We start from the raw sequence: 22,264 nt of genomic DNA, 5'->3' as shown, positions 1-22,264 counted from the left end.
AGGAGTATTTCTTCTTGAGGAATAAACACTTATATGAGCACTAGCAAATCTGAACATTCTGGGTTTTGTTTTGTCTTAAAATAATTAGGATGTAAGCCGGGCGCCGGTGGCTCACGCCTGTAATCCTAGCTACTCAGGAGGCTGAGATCTGAGGATCTCGGTTCAAAGCCAGCCCGGGCAGGAAACTCCATGAGACTATTATCTCCAGTAAACCACTAGAAAACCGGAAGTGGCGCTGTAGCTCAAGTGGTAGAGCACTGGCCTTGAGCTGAAGAGTTCGGGGACAGTGCTCAGGCCCAGAGTTCAAGCCCCATGACCGACAAAAAAAATAATAATAATAATAATTAGGATGTAATGAGGCGCCGATGGCTCACACCTATAATTCTAGCTGTGTAGGAAGCTGAGATAGTAAGGATCACTGTTCATATCCACCCCTGGCAGAAAAGTCTCCATGAGACTCTCATCTCCAATTAACCACTCAAAAACCAGAAGGGGCACTGTGGCTCAAGTGGTAGAGTGTTATCCTTGAACACAAACAGGCTCGGGGACAGTACCCAGGCCCTGAGTTCAAACCCAACGAAACATAGGACATAACCAGTGCCTAAGTTCATTAAAGGAAGTTACAGTCACTAAAGTGATAAAACACACTGAAAAGTAGCAACCTATTCTCACCTTCCCAAGTAACATCCCCAATGATCAGGAAACAGCTCTTAAAATTAAATAAATCTCTTCACAGTATCAATGTCAATAAACTGTGATTACAAATAAACTTTTCAAATGCTTATGTTTAAAAAACTGAAAATATTATCAAAACAATACTGCACTCCAGAAAAAAAAATATGCAACACCTGTTATATTTTAAATTTGTGAAGCATTATGAAATTTTGTACTACTTAAATCCACACTCTCAAAGAATCACAAAAATTCTCATAATTAGGAAGGAATGCATCTAATTAAAATTTAGCCTACACTTTAAAATGCAGGTCAACTGAACTACTTACCTTATAGGTTTTTTGAGGGGAAACCTGGAACAAAGAAAAAAAGTATTTGTAGTTATTTCACTTATAAGCTTCTTGTATTAAGTTTATTAGCCATACTACACCAGAGTAAGGAATATAAATCATATGCTAACTTTCCTAAGGCAAGATTTAACAGACAGGTAGAAGAAGAAGGTAGACACGATTTTTAGTTTCTTTATCTCATCCAATCTCTCCCTTGGTTATTTATGTTTAGCTTCAATAACATAAATTTTTTAAAAATACTTTTGGAGTACAATCAGCTATTAAAAATGCATTCCAAAAGTAGAAAACAAACAGTACTTTCTTTTCTGCTTTCTTTTGTTCTAGGGTTCTGTTAGCTGAAAGAAGGAAAAGCATTTATTTCCTACTGGTTGTCTTTCTTCTGAAGAAACATTACAGAGGCTTCTGGATAAACTCTGATGCTATACCGAAACAGCTGGAGAGGGTGCTCTTCCAATCTTCTTTTGATTTGTCTTTCTTAAATTATTTCAGTCTATGATATTTTATGTAAAGATTATTTCATCTGAGAATAGTACTTTACCAAGCACATCTATAAAAGCACATGTGTTTGTGTTTTAGTAAATTCTGTTTTTTAGTGGTTTCAGCAGGTTACAGCAATTTCACATGGTTTTACAAGAAGACAGTAACACAGGTAGTAAGAAATATGCCTAAAACAATGATACTTGAATGGTTGTATCTCATTTAACATGGAGGCTTCAAAAGCAAACCTAAAAGTTTAGCAAACAATTTCTTATAAAACTTTTTTTTTATCCTGATACTGGGGCTTGAACTCAGAGCCTTGAGATCTCTTGCTTGGCTTTTCTGACTCACTGCTGGTGCTCTACCACTGGAGCCATGCCTCCACCTCCTCCTTTTAGCTCTTATTCAAATCAAACTGATCGAGAGAAAAAGGCAAAGAATCTAAAGGACTCTTCATATGTGATGGTACATTAACACACAAGCAAGTTAACAGTAACATGGCAAAGTGCTTCTGAGACAGAAGAACATCCAAATCTTCACATGAGCGTTCCTGTGTAGTCTGCCCATCCATGTTGGGTGGGTGTGAAAGGGAATGAGAATCTGTCCTCCCCCACTTACATCCCCATATAGGGTTTAAACTTAGAGCTCTAGAAAGCCCTCAGCAGGCACTCTACTGCTGAGCCACACCTCCAGCTCCAGTATGTCTTTTAGTATAGAGAGGATTATAAATGGTTAGCAAAGGAATCCAGGAATCCTTAGCTACTCCGACCCCTCACATTATAAAAGCCCCTGCCCCCGAACAATACTATTTGCGTCAAGATCTGTAATATCCAAAGGGATTCTGGCAAAGAGTCCTGGCAGTTCCCAGATTACTGATTGTAAACCAGTTTCCTGAGCTATTTTCTCTCACAAAGGAAGGGAAAAGGAAGGAAAATACGAAGTCAAAAATGGAATGAGAAGGTAAAGAACAAGGACCATCACAGAAAAATCATAATCTAGTTACTATTTCATAAAGTACAGATGAAGCACTTAAATTTTGAAAGATTAAATCACAGTATTTTTCTCCAATCACTGAATTCCATTTTATTGTATCTACAAAAAAAAGGATCTAAGAAAACAAACATGCTCATAATATTTGCCTATATATAACAAAATCAAAAACCTTGGTGTCTATTTCTTCCAAGTTCCTCTACTTTGACTAAGAAAGTCACCAAAACAATCTCACAGTTTAATAAAAGTGTCAACTAGCTGCAGAATAATGAAATGGAAGTGTAATTCAAGAGCTGGAAACAGGAGGCCAGAACCTCCAACAAAAGTTGAAGATTTGAGACATCAAATCTGACCACAGAAATTTAATAGCAAATTATGAAGTAAATTGCAAAAGTGCAAATTGCGGGGGGGGGGGGGGGGAGGGGAGGAACAAGCATCGGTATGATTAAGAATGGAAGCAGAAGCTAAGGAAGAGGATTAAGAAGATGAGTCAGAAAAGACAAAGGGCCAAGGGAGAAAGGATAATAAATACACTACCAAATGCCACAGAAAGGCAGGTCTGAAGGCTAAAAAGTGGCCCTGCTTAACAGCCTGGGCTGATGACCCAAGCCCAGGCTTTCAATGCTTTCAAGACCTGTCCCCTGCCATGGAATCAGGAAACAGCTGGTTATCCATTTGTGTAGAACAGTTGTATTTGAATACCGATAGAATACCAGAGGTACCTAATGGAGTTGTCTGGCTTTTGAAAATATGTGATGACTTGGACATTTAGCCAACACTGAACATGTTTGTGTATATTTATATATGTTTGTATTTTTCTAGATATTGAAGAAACACTGAAAAATATGGAAAAGGTTATCAGGAGTTTGAGTCACTGTGATCAAGGTGATTAGATGCTCTTACTTTTGATAGCTGTAAAGAGCAAAATTTTATAATCAGAAACTCACCCAAAAATTATTCAGAATATATTTGTTCATTACATTCAACCTTTTGCTTATTAAGTTTTGGCTCTAATGCAAATGCCTGTGGACATTACTACACAGTACACAGGGGCCATCTCAACAAACTGTTACTATGGTATAGAGAAAAATGTGCTTTAGTGGCTAAAGAGCCCTAATTTAATAAATAGTGAATACTAGAGTAAAACTTGCACTGTAGCCAGGTTTCACTTGGACTTTATTATTGGGATATTCTTTTAAGATTGCCACATTTTTTGTCATCACCTATTTGCCTGTATTAAATCATTTTACTAGAAATCATATTCAGTATTGTAACAATAACTGCAATAAAAACTGTTCTGAGGCCATGCGAGAGGAAATGAAAATTCCACACGCCAGCGTTAATTCCCACCCTCCCCTTTCCTGACCAAGGGTTTCACTGCTACCGCAGTGGATGGTCATGAAATGAAATTTGGGACTCTAAAGCCAGGGGCCAGTGGTTCACGCCTGTAAGCCTAACTACTCAGGAGGCTGAGTTCTGAGGATCATGGTTCAAAGCCAGCTAGTCCAGGAAAGACTGTGAGCCTCTTATCTCCAATTAGCCATCAGAAAACCTGTGGCGCAGTGGTTCAAAGTGATAGAGTGCTTGCCTTGAGCAAAAGAGCTCAACTCCCAGGCCTAGAGCTCAAGACTTGTGACAAAAACCAAAATAAAAATTTTTTAAAAAGGAATTTAAGACTCTACATGGTTATTCTTTTTTTCCCTCCCTCCTTCCTTTCTTCTCTCTCCCTCCCCTTTTATCACTCTCTCTCTCCTCCTCTCCCTTTCCTCTTTTTCTGGGTATCCAGTACTGAGGCTTGAACTTGTGGCCTCTCGCTCCCACTCAGCTTTTAACATGGCCGTCCTACCAGCTGTGACAGAGCATGTCTCTGCTTGAGCCAGGTCTCCAGTCCCAGATGGTTAGTCTTAATGAGGGATGACTGAAATGAAAGGGAAGAGGCTAAGGAAATTTTATCAGCCTTGGATAGTGGTCAAGTTTATTAGTAGACAAAGCAGGGCGTGATGGTACTAATCCCAGTACTTGGGAAACTAAAACAGGAAGACAGGGAATTCTAAGACAGCGGGAGGCTACACAGGAAGACCCTGTCTCAAAATCTGAACCAAACCAAACCAAACCAAACAAAAAAAGATCATTTGTAGCCAAACAATGTTAGCTAGTGAATTTAAATGACATACAGCCTCATCTCACTGTCTTCCATGCCAGCGAGGAGAGTTCTACCTGCAAATTAGGCAATAAGATATTCTAAGGTTCAAATCTCAGGACCCGATAATGGCAGTGCAGGAATCAGAAAAAGACAGGGTGGGTAGGGAACAGGTGTTATATGCTGCTGGCACAGTTAGTGTGAATTTATGTAATTCCAAGCCTAGAGCACAGAGGATTCCTCAGAAAAAAATATATAACTGAGTTTATATCCTATATCACAACATAATAGGAGCTTGAACTTAACCAAGTTGCTTAACTTTTCCACCATCATCTGTAAAGCAAAGATAACAGTGGTATTTACCTCACAAATCTTGAGGATTAAATTAGGAAATGAGAAGCAGCACCTAGCAAGTCTATCACTTAATTATTATTAAGTACCACTTAATTATTAGCTATTAGGAAGAACAAAAATCAAATCTGAACATTAGTGACATGCATTCAAATTAAACAGAAAAGAATAAATTTAAACACTAACAATACTCAAATAGCTGCTTGGCTCAATAAAATGCCTAGAAATGCAGAGTTCAAAGACAGTGGTAAAAGCACAGATTTAACTCAACAAGTTATAGTGTATAAAATTAGCATCAATACTCAAATGAAAAAACTTCCTAGAGGCCACAGGGTAAAGAAAGTTTTTCCTGACAATGGGGTTTGGGTTTTTTGTTTTTTTTTTTAACCTTGTGAAGTCAGGCTGAGCACAATCACCACTAAGTAGTTAAATCAAGTTCACTAATTCTCCTTTAAAATACCAGGAATGGATGACCAAGAATTCTATCGGCTAGATTTTCATTTATCTATACCTACAAAATAAATAGCTTATGGTATAACATTGAAACTGATATGAATCTGAACCATGCTCTAGTTTATTTTTTTCACAACACAGAATAGCTGAGTATTTGTCTGCCATACATAAAAGTATAGCACATAGTGCTCTCTTCTGCTGAGAGATTTATGAATGGCAAGATATACTGAACAAAAAGCAGTAAGTGGCCAGCCACATACGCACCACCACCAGCACCCACAAAGCATCATAAACCCCTTTTCTACCTGTGTGGGACATAGCTGATCTCCCTTAGTTATCAAAAGAACTAGAAATCTGGAGCTCACACAACGAAGAAGAAATTCCCATCTGTAACACTGACCACAATACAATAGCCTTCCTGTGCCCGTTTTTATTAGCATATAGATCCAGAGCAATAAAATATCAGTTGTATCCAAAGAACTCTGAAGTTAAAGCCGCAGCTGACATAATAACTCAAGGAGAATTTTTCAACATGTCTCTAATTTTCAAGTTCAGGCCCTTGCAGTATCAGACAGAGAATGACAGGAATCAAGAGGTTCACATCCAGTGCAAATCCACAATGACTCACTGGGATGTAAGGTCTCAAATTAACTGTTTGTTTGTTGGCTGGCTGGCTGGTTGGTTTGAGACAGGATCTCACTGTGCAGCCCAGGCTGGCCTTTAACTCCTGATCCTCTTGCCTCAGCCTCCCTAGAAGTAGGCTGATGGTTATGCACCATGGAGCTCAGTTTAACTACTTACCTATGGTTTAGAAGTCATGCCTTTTACTGAGGACTTTAGGCATACAAATCCTTAGTAAGGCACTCGTACATCCTGCACATACTTTCTGACAATCCTAAGAGTAAATTACTTCTTAATTGCAATGTTCATCATTTGACCTTCCAGAGATATTAAAAGACTGGATATTGGTTTTTTTTCTGAAATGGGAAAAGTAGTTCACAACTAATACAACAGTAAGTTAACAATCTGGAAAATTACTACTTTGTGAGTATTTTCAACAAAGTTTCTATTTTTTTTTTTTTTTTTTTTTGTCATGGGGCTTGAACACTGGGCTTGGGCGCTACCCCTCAGCTCTTCAGCTCAAGGTGAGCGATCTACCACTTGAGCCACAGCATCACTTCCGGTTTTCTAGTGATTTATTGAAGATCAGAGTCTCACAGACTTTCCTGCCAGGGCTGGTTTTGAGCCTCGATCCTTAGATCTCAGTCTCTTGAGTAGCTAGGATTACAGGCGTGAGCCACCAGCGTCCGGCTCTAAATTTTTTTGAGATCATTGAGTATCAAGCAGTATTACCTCCTACATATGTAGCATTCATTTCAAACACCTGGGTGAAAACAACTGTCAGGAAAAAACCCTTCAAAATACTTAAGCAGGTATATCATCTCTCAAAATACCATTTAAATGATCAAATCCAGACTTACAGAAGAGATATTAATCATTAAACAAACACAAACAACTACATTGGGCTCTACCAAATGATCTCATGATTTCAAAAATAGGGACTTTCTGCTTGATAGGAATTTAAATATTAATCTTGTTTTACATCCTCCAATGTTTATATGGTGGTAAAAACTAAGGGCATAGCCTTCTTACTCAGGGTGGACCCTCAGCTCTCTTCTGCTAAAATGTGGCTTATCTGAATATTCTATTCTAACACATAAGAGTGTCAATGCTAAGTAAGTTACCAGTGTTACCACTAATTTCCTAATACTACTTTCATAACAGCTCCAAAAAAAAAAAAAAAACAACTTTCTCCCAACAGACCTCCTAAAACTGTTATTTTTCCAAAACATAAAATTTCTTGAAATTAACAACAAAACAGAAAACAAAAATCATCTGTAACCTCAATAACCACTATTTTCTGCATGCATTCACTAACTTTAAATATAAATTTCTATATACCAGACAGATAGACTTTACATAGAGCTATACATTATATATATATATATATATATATATATATATATATATATATATAGAACTATAGCCGGGCGCTGGTGGCTCACGCCTGTAATCCTAGCTACTCAGGAGGCTGAGATCTGAGGATCGCGGTTCAAAGCCAGCCCGGACAGGAAAGACCGTGAGACTCCTATCTCCAATAAACCACCAGAAAACCGGAAGTGGCGCTGTAGCTCAAGTGGTAGAGTGCTCGCCTTGAGCTGAAGAGCTGAGGGACAGCGCCCAGGCCCAGAGTTCAAGCCCCACGACCGACAAAAAAAAAAAAAAAAAACTATATAAAGTTTCTTCTTTAACAAAAATTAAAGTATACTGGATATATTACTTGGTAACTTTAACGTAGTAAAACATCAAGCTAGGTCTGGTAGTACACCACTGTAGTTCCAGCTAATCATAAACTAAAGTTCAGGCACACTTGAGCCCAAGAGGTTGAGACTAGCCTGGGAAATATGGAGAGACCCTGTCTTTTAATAAATAAGACATCAACATATTTCATATCATTAAATATTTCATTATATACTATTAATTTTAAACTATGGTCCATAAAATCCTAGCTGCTCTTAAAAAGTCTTCATAGATCATAACTGATATAAGCCAATTTTTTTTAAGTTTTCATAGAGCAAAGATGGCAAATGGGGCTGTAGGCTCCCCATATGTCAGAGCTGGTTGGCTTGTACTTATTTTATAAACTTAACTTCCAAATGAAACAGACATTTGTAAAACAAAGCTCTAAACAGGTTTACCCCTTTTCTTTTCCTTTTCAGTGTTAAGGCTGGAACCCAGGGCCTTACAGAGTAGGCAACCTGTCTGCCATCCAATTACATCCCTTAAATAATTGTGGTTTTTGTGCCAGTATGGTTCCTGGACCTACACCCAGGCTTCTGTGGCACTCCCATGACTTTGTGACTGACTAGTATCTTCCCATTGGACCAGACTATAGTCTGGCCAGAAACCCTGCTTATCCCACTGTCGGGGTAGCCAGAACTGTGCTCATCTTCTTAGAAGGGGGAAGCTTCCTCATTCCCTGCCTACATCCCTTCTCCAATAAAGCACCTATGCCCTCAGCAGTGGCCCACAGTGTGCTGCTGCAGAGATGTTTGTACTAAAATAATAATAATAATAATACTTGTGGTTGTGTGTGTGTGTGTGTGTGTGTGTGTGTGTGTGTGTGTGTGTGTGTGTGTGTGTGTGTGTGTGTGTGTGTGTGTGTGTGTGTGTGTGTGTGTGTGTGTGTGTGTGTGTGTGTGTGTGTGTGTGTGTGTGTGTGTGTGTGTGTGTGTGTAGTGGTGGTGGTGGTAACTGAGCCCAATTAAATAATTCTTTAGAACTGCAAAGTGTCCCATGATATGGCTATTTAATTAACCAATGTCCTTTTGTAAACATTTAGACTGTTCCAGTTTTTCAGCATAATAACAATGTTGTAACAAATATCTTTGTAACTCAATCCTACACTCAACTTCAATTTCTTTCTTGGGATGAACTCATTCATAGGAAGGAATACACAGGGGTATTTGGACTAGAGATAAGAGGAGCCTGTGTGGGTATTAGGCAAAGAGAGGTGACATTGATCCTCAGCTCCATTCCATAACTTCTACCCGACCTCTATGAGAAGAGGTGGCAGCAGGTGCTTCAGAACTGCTTTGACAACATATCCTGTAAGCAAAGGGCCAGAGTAATAAGACTTTGATGCCCAAGTGACCAAGTACACCACTAAGTAGGTAAAAGACTGTTTCTGTTAAAACTAAAAGCTAACAACAAAAATGGATCCATATTAACAGCAGATAGCTGAATGAATGCCAGCAATCTCAGTCCTCTGGAAGCTGAGGCAGACTGTTCAAGAGTTCAAGGCTACCCTGGGATACAAGATGAGACCTGGTCCAAAAAAACAGAGTAAAATAAATAAGATCATAAGCTCCTTCCTCCCCACCAGAAAAAAAAAAAATCAGAAGCCAGTTTTGTAAGTCTAGCCACACCCCAGTCTCAGGCCTAAACCCTCGAGGCTATTAAAGTATTTTAAAACCATTTATTGCCTCTTTCCTCTATTACAGTACATTGTTTGTTTTTCTTGTTACTGCATGCCTTCCTGGACTCTAATGCAGCCCCTTAGGGCACTAATGAAGCCCCCAGAGAGCAGTTTTGCTTTGGGTACCATTGGGTTGAGGTGTTTTCCTTACTGAGGTATGTTACAGAAACAGATCTGAAGGAAAAGACCTCACGTCTCTTTTATGGTTAACTATGAGATGCTTAGCAAATACCACCCCCCAATTGAATATATGCCAAAGCTCCAACAAACCTGCAATATTTCCAGATGGATTTGTTTATTAATCACATATCAATCCACTAGAAAACAGTAAACACAGATGTAGAAACTACATTTCTTACACGGTGTATAAAGAAATATTAAAATGCGCCTACAGAGGTGGACACCGGTGGCTCACACCTGTAATCCTCCTACTGAGGAGGCTGAGATCTGAGGATCACGGTTCAAAGCCAGCCTGGGCAGGAAAGTCCATGAGACTCTTATCTCCAATAAACCACTAGAAAACCGGAAGTGGCACTGTGGCTCAAGCGGTAGAGCACTTTCCTTGAGCTGAAGAGCGCAGGGACAGTGCCCAAGCGCAGAGTTCAAGCCCCACAACTGGCAAAAAAAAAAAAAAAAAAAATGCACATACAGTGTATACCTGCATAAAACATGGAACAGTGTATACCTGCATTAAACATGGAAACAGCACGGAACTGTGACATCCATTGCTCAGCTGAGTGCCCTTCAAATGAATGCTGGCCCTGGTACTTGCAAGTCTGGCTTTATTTGGAAACTGAGCCTTCGCACGTGCTTCTGGTGTCAGATGGAAGGAATCTTTGCCTAGCTCAAGGTCATAAAAAAAAAAACTGCCCCCCTCCCCGGCATTTTCTTCTAAACATTTAGTAGCTTTCTATTTTATTTTAGGTGCAAAAATACTTTATAATATTTTCTGTATCAGGTGTTAGTATGAATTTTGCCTGTTTGCATACCTTACTGTTCAAGAACCATTTGTGTCAATACTGACTTGCCTCTTCACTTCTGTAGAAAACCAGATGTTCGTGAATGTGGGGGCCTATTTAGGACTTTATAGAGCTGCAGTGCCTGCTTCATGGTCTGTCGGGGTACAGGTAGTACCAAGTTATGTCACACAACCATGGACATGGTGCTAGGGAGGCACTGCCCATCTTCTCCCTATAAGCCTACTGTAGCTCTTCCCTTGCCATCCTTCCTTCTTTAGAAGCAAGCTACTAAAATCCCAACCCACCTTAGGAGTTGAGAGGATCAAGTTTCACCTCCTGGAAAAGGCGATGGATAAAGAAGAGCTGTGTTTCCTCACCTTGGTACCTGCAGAATCATTTATACCCACATGGACTCATATGTAATACACTATTTGTTCCATGTTCAAATTGTAAGCTAGTTAATAGTCAGCACAAAGAGCTGGTACACGGTCACAGGGATGAGCAGCTTAGTGCATCTGAGGAATATAAAGTCCACTGGGGCTGGAGTCTACAGAAGGACAGTAATACTGAGGTGAGTACTACCACAGACAAGACCAATATACAAGAATGTGAGTCATGGTAGTGAGATTAGATTTTATTCATAATATAATGGAATACTACTGGAGTGTTTTCTGTTTTGGGGGTTTGTTTGTTTGTATTTGTCAGTTGTGGGTCTTGAACTCTGGACCTAGGCGCTGTCCCTCAGCACTTCAGCTCAAGGCTAGAGCTCTGCCACTCAAGCCACTTCTGATTTTCTGGTGGTTAACTGGAGATAAGAGTCTCACAGACTTTCCTGCCTGAGCTGGCTTTGATCTGTAGTTCTTAGATCTCAGCTTTGTAGCTAGGATGACATAGCGTGAGCCACCAGCGCCCGTCCAACTGGACTATTTTAACAGTCTGGTTTTTTTGTTTTTGTTTTTGTTTTTCTGTCAGTCATGGGCTTGAACTCTGGGCCTAGGCGCTGTCCCTCAGCTCTTCAGCTCAAGGCTAGCTCTACCACTTGAGCCACAGCACCACTTCTGGCTTTTTCTGCTTATGTGGTGCTGAGGAATCGAACCCAGGGCCTCATGCATGCAAGGCAAGCACTCTATCACTGAGCCACCTTCCTAGCCCAACAGACTGTTCTAAGGAATGCATAAATCTTCCTACTCCACAAATCTTCCAACTCTACTTTTTTTTTTCCTCCCCCTGCCAGTCCTGGGGCTTAAAGTCAGGGCCTGGGCACTGTCCCTGAGCTTCTTTTGCTCAAGACTAGTGCTCTACCACTTGAGTCACAGCACCACTTCCAGCTTTTTCTGTGTATGTGGTACTGAGGAATTGAACCCAGGGCTTCATGCATGCTAGGTAAGCACTCTACCACTAAGCCACATTCTCAGACCCTCCACTTCTTTCTTGACTAAAAAAAAACAAGTTTAGTCTGTGCTGAGAGTAACAGTATATTTTATCCCAAACATCATCAAATACTTAAGAAGCATCTACATGGAAAACACTACAAAAAATTATGTTGTTTTTTTTTCTCTCCATTGCCTTTCAAGCAAGAATTCTCCATCATCTTGAGGACAGATTTTATTTAGGAAAAAGAGTAAGTTGAGAGAGAAGCAATAAAAAGGAGCAGCTGTTAAGTTGTCCTTTCTACCCTTCTTTATGAAATGTCTACACTTAAATATTTAATTCTTCAAAAAGTGTAACATAATTGGGAAGTGTTTAGTAAACTTAGAACTTAAGAGTTCATTCAACTATTAGTCTCTGCCCAGGCAAGTGTTTCATCCCTGTTCTAACACAAGTATTTGAATTTTTCCAAGAGCTGATGTCAGGGCTTTTCAGAGACAGAACAGCATTTAGAGGCCAGGGAAGGAAAAAGGGTTTCCCCAGCAGCTATGCTCAATGTAGCCTTTGTACTGTTCCACTGCCAAAGGCAGGAAGACCCTGCTAGATAGAGCTATTTAGTCCCTGAAAAGAACCAAAACAAAACTCAACCCTGGGAGGGTGGGAGATGGTAAACAGCCAAATCCCCATTACGGGAAAGCAACTTAATTTCCTATCAATGCTTAAACCCTAACCTAAATGGACAAAGGCTTCTTAAATCTATGAGAAAAATAACAACCTACTGAGCTTCTATATCAAAAAGAGGCTAGAATAAACATAAATTAGAAAGGTAAGGAATGATATAGTAAGTTGTGCTAGTTTTCTTGGGTTTTCATCCTTGGAAAAAGACTTCTTTGGGAAGAATGGTCCATTGAGGAACACTTGGAAGTTCATGTTATATGTATAGTCAGCATCACGCTGGAGCCAGGTGTGGAGGAGCACACCAGCACACCTATCATCCCAGAATTGGACAGATTAAAGCAAGGGATCAGTGAGCTGAAGGACAGCCTGGGCTGCACAGCAGGACCTTAGCTCTCAGACCGCTTCAACACAGACCATCAGGTATCCATAATAAAAGTAATTATTAAAAAATAAAATCATAATACACAAGTTTACAGAAGAACTTGTCACTGCATTAAATTTCTGTGTAGTTTATTTAATGCTACAATAATTCTATAGAATATTCTTATTTTAGCAAATATAAACGTGATGTTCAAAGTGCTTAAGTAATTACAAGCTACATAACTAGTAGATGAAGATGTTTCAATTCAAAACCTCACTGTGTAACTACTGCCCCTATATCTTTGAAACAAACAAACCATCAACTTCCTTTGGAATAAGTTTTTATAATTAACCAAACATTTTTTATATAAGAGAGGGGGGAGGGGAAAAGAGGGGGGGGAGATAGAAAGAGAAATAGTTGTAGTGGAACTTTAAGATAACTGGCTGGCTGGGAAGGGTAAACACAGGAAGAGGCTGCAATGCTTGGTAAGAAATGTACGCATTATCCTGCCCATGTAATTGTAACTCCTCTGTACAGTATGTTCACAAATAAAATAAAATAAAATTTAAAAAAAAAAGATAACTGGCTGGAAAAGCTTTTGACCATATTATAAAGTTTCAGGAAAAGATAAGCTAATATAAACTGGTTACAAGAGACTTCCCAATCCTACAGGATGCAATTCTCTCAATTCCAAAGCTCAGGGGAAAAGTCAGTTGGTATCATCTATTCGCCATATGGGCAACTTGCCAGCTGTACATCTAAAGAAAACATGTTCCCACCTGAACAGCAAACTGCCTGTTTCTAAATATGGATTCAATTCCAGTAAAGATAGAAGAGAACAGAAACAATTGGCTTTTCTAAGCACTATAAGCAAAAGTAGAGGGCAAAAATCCATCTTCCATAGATGGAAAACACGATTATAACTACAAACAAAGAAGTGCTACTTGCCAAATCTGCTAATTCTGGGTAGCACCAAGGAAGTGTTGGTAGACTTTGAACCAGTTTTCTCTGAATAGAAGGATCATGCTGCTTGTGCAAAGATCAACTATCCTTCGATTTGGAAAGCAACATAAAGGTGTGGATAGAACAAAAGAGTAGGGCTCTCTGTAAAGATTTAGAACTGGCACATTCCAAAACATAGGGTGCTGCTGGAGGTAAAATGGAGATGATATGGAAAGACAAGAGCACCTGTCATGGACTCACAACCCGGTAAACAATAACCTCAAACACGTTACTATTTGAACACTGAAAGTATAGTAAAAGAAAAAGTTAACAAACATAGCTAATACTGTGCATTTACCCTGCATTATATATATATAGTTCAATATATGTAACTATATAGATGTGTTATATGTCACCATTTATATACATATAGTTAACCTACATATATAGTTATACCTATGTATAAGTATATATACTATCTACTTAAGACTACCTATATAACTTATCTACACAGTTATATATACATATATATCATTTTCCCATTTTACAACCATTAAGTTCTATTACTCTCCTTATTTTATTGTTGAAAGAACTAAAGCCCAAAAAGGCTAAGGAATTTTCTGAAGGCTAAGCAAGTAGACAGAGAGGCTGAGACATGAACTCGGTCAGAGCTTACAGTGCTAGTCTTCTTCCTGATCACGATGCCTTACAGGCCATGAAAGGAATATTCAAATACATACTAGAGAAATATTCCTCAAATACCGAAAAGGATTTTAATCTCAAGACTGAAAGGGTACAGTATGCCCTAAGAAACAGATACAACATTCTCAACACTAACACTCACTACTAAAGACATAAAAAGTTAAGATTTCAAAATAAAGAACTTATTACATAAGCCCAAGACTTAAAAAAAAAATAGATAAAAGTCAGCCATGTGCAAGTAGAAGAGATTAAGCAAGCCTCAATATTTTTCTATAATCATACTCCACATGTCAGAACACTCCAATGTGAAAAGGTAATAGGATTATGTTCAATTTTTCTTTCCTTTCCTTTCTATTCTCTTTACCTTCCTTTTATTTTTTCACATTGCAAGTAGGTATATAAGAAATCTTTAGTGAAATAAGGAAGTACGAGTATCCACAAGCCTTTCTGCAGGGGATGGGGAAGGCACAAAAACTCTGAAAAGATAAAGTCCAGGTGATTTACAATCAAAATAACCAAGGAATATAAAAGTTAAGGTTAAGGCCGGGTGCCAGTGACTCACACCTGTAATCTAGCTACTGAGGAGGCTGAGATCTAAGGATCACGGTTCAAAGTCAGCCCGGGCAGAAAAGTCCATGAAACTCTTATCTCCAATAAACCACTCGAAAACTGGAAGTGGCTCTGTGGCTCAAGCAATAGAGCGCTTGCGCAGGGATAGTGCCCAGGCCCAGAGTTCAAGCCCCATGACCACCAAAAAAAAAAAAAAAAGTTAAGGTTAAGGACTGGGATAAACAGAGGATTAAGTAACATATAGACACTAAGAGAACACCTTTATAAAAGCCCTTTCCTACACATCCAGCAAAACACTAGTGCTTCCTCAATAGAGAACTGGGCCTAACTTAGTACCCTTACTATCCTCCTTGTTATTTACACTTCAGTAAATAACAAGCACTCAACAAACAAGTTTTTAGAAAAAGCCTATCTGTGGTCTCCCTCTACTCTTACCTACTGGTGAAGAATATAAGTGCTAGGACAGCAGGGCCCACAGGCTCACTGTAGTATGCTGCAGCAGAATAAGTATGCAAAAAACATTTGTATAGTGAAGGAATGAATAACAGATCTGGGCAGTACATGTGATCAACCTTCTGAGACCTAACTGATAATGTTCTGAGCATATTCATTTAGATAAACCACTGGCAGCTCCAATTCAATAAGTACAAAACTAACTCTTTACATTGCCACCACAAACTACTTTTCAACCATTAAAAAAAAAAAAAAAAAAAAATGGCACCATTGGCTTATACCTGTAAACCCAGAAGGCTGAGGTAAGTAAATTGAGGTTCAAATCCAGCCTATGCAGCCAAATTCAAGAGACTCTTAACTCCAATTAACCAGAAGTGGAGGGGTGGCTCAAGTGGTAGAGTGCACACAGCCTGGGGGTAGAGGGGAAGGGAGCCAAGTGAGAGCATGAGGCACAGAGTTTAAGCCCCAAGACAAAAAAATAAAAATTAGAAATAAAAAGACCCCCATCTACTCAGATGATCTAGTTAGAAATCTAGAATCTTGAGTGACATCTTCCATGTTCCTCTCTCTCTCAGGCTAACATCTATAGCCATCTATCCACAATAGTCTGGAGTTTACAATCGTGATCACATTCAAACGATTCTCTTGACTTGGTATTGTGTCACCATCTGAAATCTCTGCTAAACCAGCAGGATTATAAGTTTGAGGCTATCCAGAGTTCAAGACCATCCAGGGCAGGAAAGTTAGATTCCTTCTTAACCCATCAGTGGCACAAGCCTGTCATCCCAGGCTATGTATTATGAGGATCAGGGTGCCAGGTCAATGGAGGCAGAAAAATCTGGGAGACTCCACAGAAGGAATTATGACATAATCCCAGCAATGACATTCCTCTTCCCCCAAAAATGTTAAAATCCAAGCCAGTCACTGGTGGTTCATGCCTGAAATCCTAGCTACTCGGGAGGCTGAGATCTGAGGCTTGTAGTTGAAAGCCAGCCTGGGCAGGAAAGTCAGTGAGACTACTATCTCTAATAAAATTACTCAGGAAAAGCAGGAAGTGGTGATGTGGCTCAAGTGGTAGAGTGCTAGCCTTGGCAAAAGAAGCTCAGGGATAGTATCCAGGCACTGAGTTCCAGCCCCAGGACTGAAGAAAAAAAAAGTTAAAAATCTATTCTTGTTACATGATACAGCCAGTCCACTCCTGGGTAAATTGACCCAGGAGAAATGAAAGCTCATGTCCATATAGAGACTTAGATATGAACAGCATAATAAAACTTCACAGTCTGAAACTTGAAACAAGCTAAATATACATCAACAGTAGAATGGACAAATCACAGTATATCTATATATGGGAATATTGCTCAGTAATAAAAATAAATGGTGGGGGCTGGGAAGGTGGCTCAGTGGTAGAGCGCTTGCCTTGCATGCACGAGGACCTGGGTTCAATTCCTCAGCACCACATAAGCAAAAAGAAAAAAGCCGGAAGTGGTGCTGTGGCTCAAGTGGTAGAGCGCTAGCCTTGAGCTGAAGAGCTGAGGGACAGCACCCAGGCCCAGAGTTCAGGCCCCACGACCGGACCCTAAATAAATAAATAAATAAATGGACTACTGATACATGCAACAACATGGACAACTTCAAACGTGCAGATTGCAAGCAGCCTAATGAATTAGATCGTAAAGAGTAAGTGACCACTTACATTAAATATAGGCTAACTGATCTAGAAAGACAAAGAAAAACATTGAATACATGGGGTAGGTGGGAAGGGAAGAATTACAGAAAAGTACAAGAAATTCTAAAGGTGATGGTTATATTTATATTTATTTTTGTTTTTTGTTTTTGTTTTTGAGACAGGGTCTTGCTATATAGCCCAGGCTGACCACAAACTAGAGATACTCCTGCCTTAGCTTCCTGAGTGTTGGGATTAAAGTTGGGCCACCAGGCCCAACTACGTTTATTTTCTTACTTGCAGTGATACACACACACACACACACACACACACACACACACACACACACACACACACACACACACACACACACACACACACACACACACACACACACACACACACACACACACCCCTTCAAAGTATGTACTTCACATATGTAGGTTATTATATGCCAATTATACTTCAATAAACTTATAATATCCCTCAAATCTAAGGTTTATATATAAGGAAACTATCCATAATGCTGCACTTGATGACACATGCCCAAGGCATGAGAACTGTGAGTTGAAGGCCAGCCTGGTATATAAACAAAGACAGTGTCAGAAAAGACAAAAAAAAAAACTACCCATAAACATTGTTATACTTCATGAACTATAAAAGCCTCAATAATCCAAATACATTCTACTTATTAATAATTATTACTACTGAGAATATACATAAATCAGATAAACCAAAAGAAAATGCTGCTACTGTGTTTTTCTTGGCATAATGAAACCATCTAATAATGCTTTATCAAGTTTTATACTATCAATGGAAATTCCAGCAACTTAAGAATGCTTGACTTGCGTTAGGTTTTCGTCTTTTCAGGGTTTTCACTTAATTGCTTAAAGGATTATTGTAATGTAAGATGAATAATTCTAGCCCCACAAAAATCTATTGGTACTTAAAAATATATAAGTTAATTATATATTCTACCAGTGTACTAAACAAACCTACTGTTTGTTCATTCACTAAAAAGTGAATTTCAAGAGAGGGATGGTGGGAAAATACAGTTATAATCCTAATTTACATTATGCGAAATGGAACAAAGTGAACTGAGGGGATAAATAGGGTTGGGATGGGGACAATGGTGGGAAAGGTGACACCAGTCAGTTTGTATTCACAAACTGAAACCCCTTTGTATAATTACTACTGATCATAAAAAATCAAATTTAAAAAAAATTTACAATGGCACACTGTGTAGCCAAACACTTCTGTAGGTCGTTGTAATATATTTGGGGGAGGGGCAGGAGAGGAATGATAGACACCAATAATCTTAATAAGCACATGTATTCTGTATATCATAAATCCCTCTCCCACCCAAAAGAGGAGACCAGGTTATAGAAGGACAGTAAAGGAAACTAAATATGTTTATAATAAAAATTCCAAATTTTTTTATTTTTATGGTTTAGCAGGACTTGTTTCCATATGGCACATAGGAAGATTTCTTATACTGAACAGCCATGTAACATTAGAGCTTCACTCAACAGATGATGCTACATGCTGTATCCAATCTCTGGGTTTGGGCAGAGACGGTGATCTCTATCACCTGGCCACTCCACTGCCATCCTTCTCTGTGGAACCAAGGTTGTGATAAAATGCTTTAATCTGCTCCCATGGAAACAGTGGATCAAGCGCTGGGGCCTGACGGGCAGAGCCTTCATGCTTTTATTACCGCTTGTAAATTACTTACGCTCTCAAAATGTAAAAACGTCCTCATCTATACAAGAAAAATGTGACTGGGTTGTTACGAGGATCAAATGTTTATGAAAAATCATCTACATGTCAGTACATAAATATAATAACCAGTACTTACACACTCACACCAATACTGGTCTATCACCTAGGTACCTTTCTTATGTTGTCTGTTAGACTATAAATCCTGTGCTCATTTAAAGTGAAAGGCATATTGTAAACGCTCAGTGAGCATGTTTACTTGCTAATACTTCCAAAGGACCAGTTTTCAAAATGTAACAAACAGTATGATAACTCATTGTCACTTGTGGAGATAACCAAATTAACCGAATACTTCATAGAATGCTTCAAAATGCTTTCAGGCTGTCAACAGAAAAGTCTTCAGCATTAGACACTTGATTGTCACACATTACGGTCTTAGGTCACTCTGTCCATGAATAACACCTTCAGAATAAGAGAGAAAACCTTCAGCATTTTACACTATTTCTGTTCTTCACATTGATGCTTCTGCTCCTGTGATCACAGATAGGACTGGGATAGGAAGACAGAATGCAATTCCAATGCCATCACAGAACTCAGCAGCTTCTCGTGTATAATCAACATTTTAGCTGACGAGAGCAAAATAGCACAAACTGAACAAAGGATAAAATAATTCAAATAAACAGTATTTAGTGCTTTGGATATCACCTTCCCAAGTGATATTATATATTTCAATTTAGTTTCAAGTAAAAAACAATCAGATTATTCTGTGATAGCATTCCCTTCCCCCACTCTAAGATGAATCCCCCCCATGCCCCATGCATAGTCCCTTGGGGATCAAAGGGAGACAATCATTCTGAAGCTTGAGATAATTAAATCACAATTCACAGAATAAGAAGTCAAAGTCTCTAGTTCAGATTCAAGAACCACTACCAATTCCGTTCTAAAAAGGTAATAGAAGCATGCCACTTCCTATTCTTCTGAATAAAGATATCCCTGCAATGCTGGCTATTAAAACCTTTGTTCTCAAGCTTAGCAATTAAAGCATAGGTTCACAAAACAACAAATTGTCTTCTTTTAAGCCAGATTAGGTTTTTTAAAGATGAAAATAAAGAAATCCTTAAAAGCTACTGAAAGAAATATTAACAATGCAAAAATATGTTGCCCCTTCCTAGTTTCATCCCTGGTGCAGGCACACCTCCTCCACTGGAGCTGTTCCGCTACCATTTTGCCCCATTTCATATGCCACAAGAAAACAAAGACTGGAACAGATTACCTGGGTAGCAGGACAAGCCAACAGCCGGTGGAAGCTCAAAAGGCTCGTTTCCATGGAGTGCAGGAGAATGAAATCCTCACCACCACCTCTCCTGGAACAGTCCTCGGCTGTCCCTTTATCCATACATCCCACATCCTTGGAGAGGCATTTGTCAGATGCTTTCACTGACCACAAGAGGGATGCTAAGGAGAAACCACACCTCCTTTCCCACCCCCCATCATCTCAAGCCCACAGAAGCCCAGAAGGCAGAGAACAGCATCCCTGGACATCTCCCCGGAATAAACCATAACACACATCCCTGGACATCTCCCCGGAATAAACCATAACACACATATAAATGATAGAGAGGGCAAAAATTAGCTTAGCAGACAATTTTTAACCCTGCAAGTCAAACAGCTTCCACAATTAAAAATACTTACACAAGATCTAATTATAGTGTCACAATTTTTCTTTCTTTGTGAATACAGAATGATTTTTAAATTTGGAATTTCCTGACTACAACACCACAAATGGAGTCTACCAACCAAATAGCTTAAATTGTCTTTAGCCACGACTGCTCTTTCCCTTAAAGCCAAATAAACCAAGTAGGTTAGGATTCAAAAAAGAAAAGGTCTTTTTTTTGTTGTTGGTAGTATGATTCTTCAAAGAGAATCTGGGACAGGAGGTGGGAATGGAGGAAAAACAGATTTTTTTAATGGGGGCGGGGAAATATTTTCTGCCCCAATAAACCTAATTAAGTTTGCAAGCAGGGCTGGGAGGACTGAAATTTCTTCACGCTACTCTGTCTGTTTGTGTTTGATATAGTACATCTTCCCAGGTCTCTAACTATGCCCCAGGCATTAGGATGTCTGACACTGGATTAAATAGCACCCTGGCCACTTACAGTAAGTAGAATGAGGCCAGAGACACTCACTATATCTATGCACTAGAAGCTTGGTAACTTTGTTTAAACTGCCTCAAACACTGTCCTCTAACAAGTGCACTGCCAAGCTAAAATGGCTCATTAGCCTCTACTTTTCCTGTTGGAAGCAGCAGCCCAATTTGACAATTTACATTCATATCATTCCTGGGAAAAATGTAGAGGTAAAAAAAATGAAAAATGTTCTCAATTTTGTCAAATATATTCCTTAAAACATTTGGCTATTTCAAATTTTAAGTTAAATCCCAATTACCACTTAACCCACAAAAATAGAGCCCTTATGGATTCTCAGACCACCATTAACGGTCTATGAAGACTCAGATTCCAAAAGACCAAAACATTGGCAAATGTACTTTGTTAAGTACATACACACAGGGCTGGGAAGGTGGCTCAGTGGTAGAGTACTTGCCTTGCATGCATGAGGCCCTGGGTTCGATTCCTCAGCACCACATAAGCAGGAAAAAAAAAGGGCCAGAAGTGGCACTGTGGCTCAAGTGGTAGAGCGCTAGCCTTGAGCTGAAGAGCTGAGGGATAGTGCCCAGGCCCAGAGTTTAGGCCCCATGACCGGACCCCCCCCCCAAAAAAAAAGGTTAAAAAAAAAAGGTAAGTACATACACACATACATATGCATACACAGACACATACATATGTATTTATGTGTGTGTGTATGTATAAAAGTGAGAGGAGTAGACTCAAATCATGGTACTCAGGAGGCAGAGGCAAGAGGATCATGATTTTAAGGCCAGCTTTAGCTTTTTTGCAGGGTGGAACCACAAACCATATAATAAAGACTTTGTAGCTCTTTGTAACATTGTACCAATTTTAATGCTCTCCCTGGACAATATTTTAAAAACAGATTTACAGAATTTATGGTTTGAAAGTATGTAAGACATTATTAGTGATTCAAAAACAGAAAACCTTGACACACATGGTTCATGCCTGTAATCCTAGTCATAAGGAGGCTAAGATGTGGGCTGTCAAAGTTCCAGCCAAGGTGGAAAAGTTCACTAGACAGTATCTCCAAAAAATAGCAAAAGGCAAGGCTAAAAGGCGTAGCGTAAGTGGTAGAGAGTCAGCCTAGCAAGCAAGCACAAGGCCCTGAGTTCAAACTCCAGTACTGCCAAAAAAAACAGAAAATAGCCTTGATCAACTGAAAACAAGTCAGACTAGCCTACTGACCTTTGG

General features: G+C 39.3%; 1 protein-coding gene across 2 annotated transcripts in view; it reads right to left on the bottom strand.

Annotated features, from left to right (window-relative positions):
* Positions 1–22,264, bottom strand: part of LOC138824433 (rho guanine nucleotide exchange factor 12) — a 116,337-nt gene that overhangs the window by 64,171 nt on the left and 29,902 nt on the right. For both annotated transcript variants that reach the window (XM_070018280.1, XM_070018281.1), the window contains exon 2: positions 1,002–1,025. In XM_070018280.1, the coding sequence (XP_069874381.1) occupies positions 1,002–1,025 (24 nt within the window). The remainder of the gene's footprint in view (positions 1–1,001; positions 1,026–22,264) is intronic.

The sequence above is a fragment of the Dipodomys merriami genome, unplaced genomic scaffold (genome assembly GCF_024711535.1).
Source record: "Dipodomys merriami isolate MVZ:Mamm:240054 unplaced genomic scaffold, mDipMer1.0.p SCAF_129, whole genome shotgun sequence".
NCBI classification, from domain to species: Eukaryota; Metazoa; Chordata; class Mammalia; order Rodentia; family Heteromyidae; genus Dipodomys; species Dipodomys merriami.
Note: the sequence above shows the minus strand (reverse complement) of the source record. Positions and strands in the feature narration are given on the sequence as shown.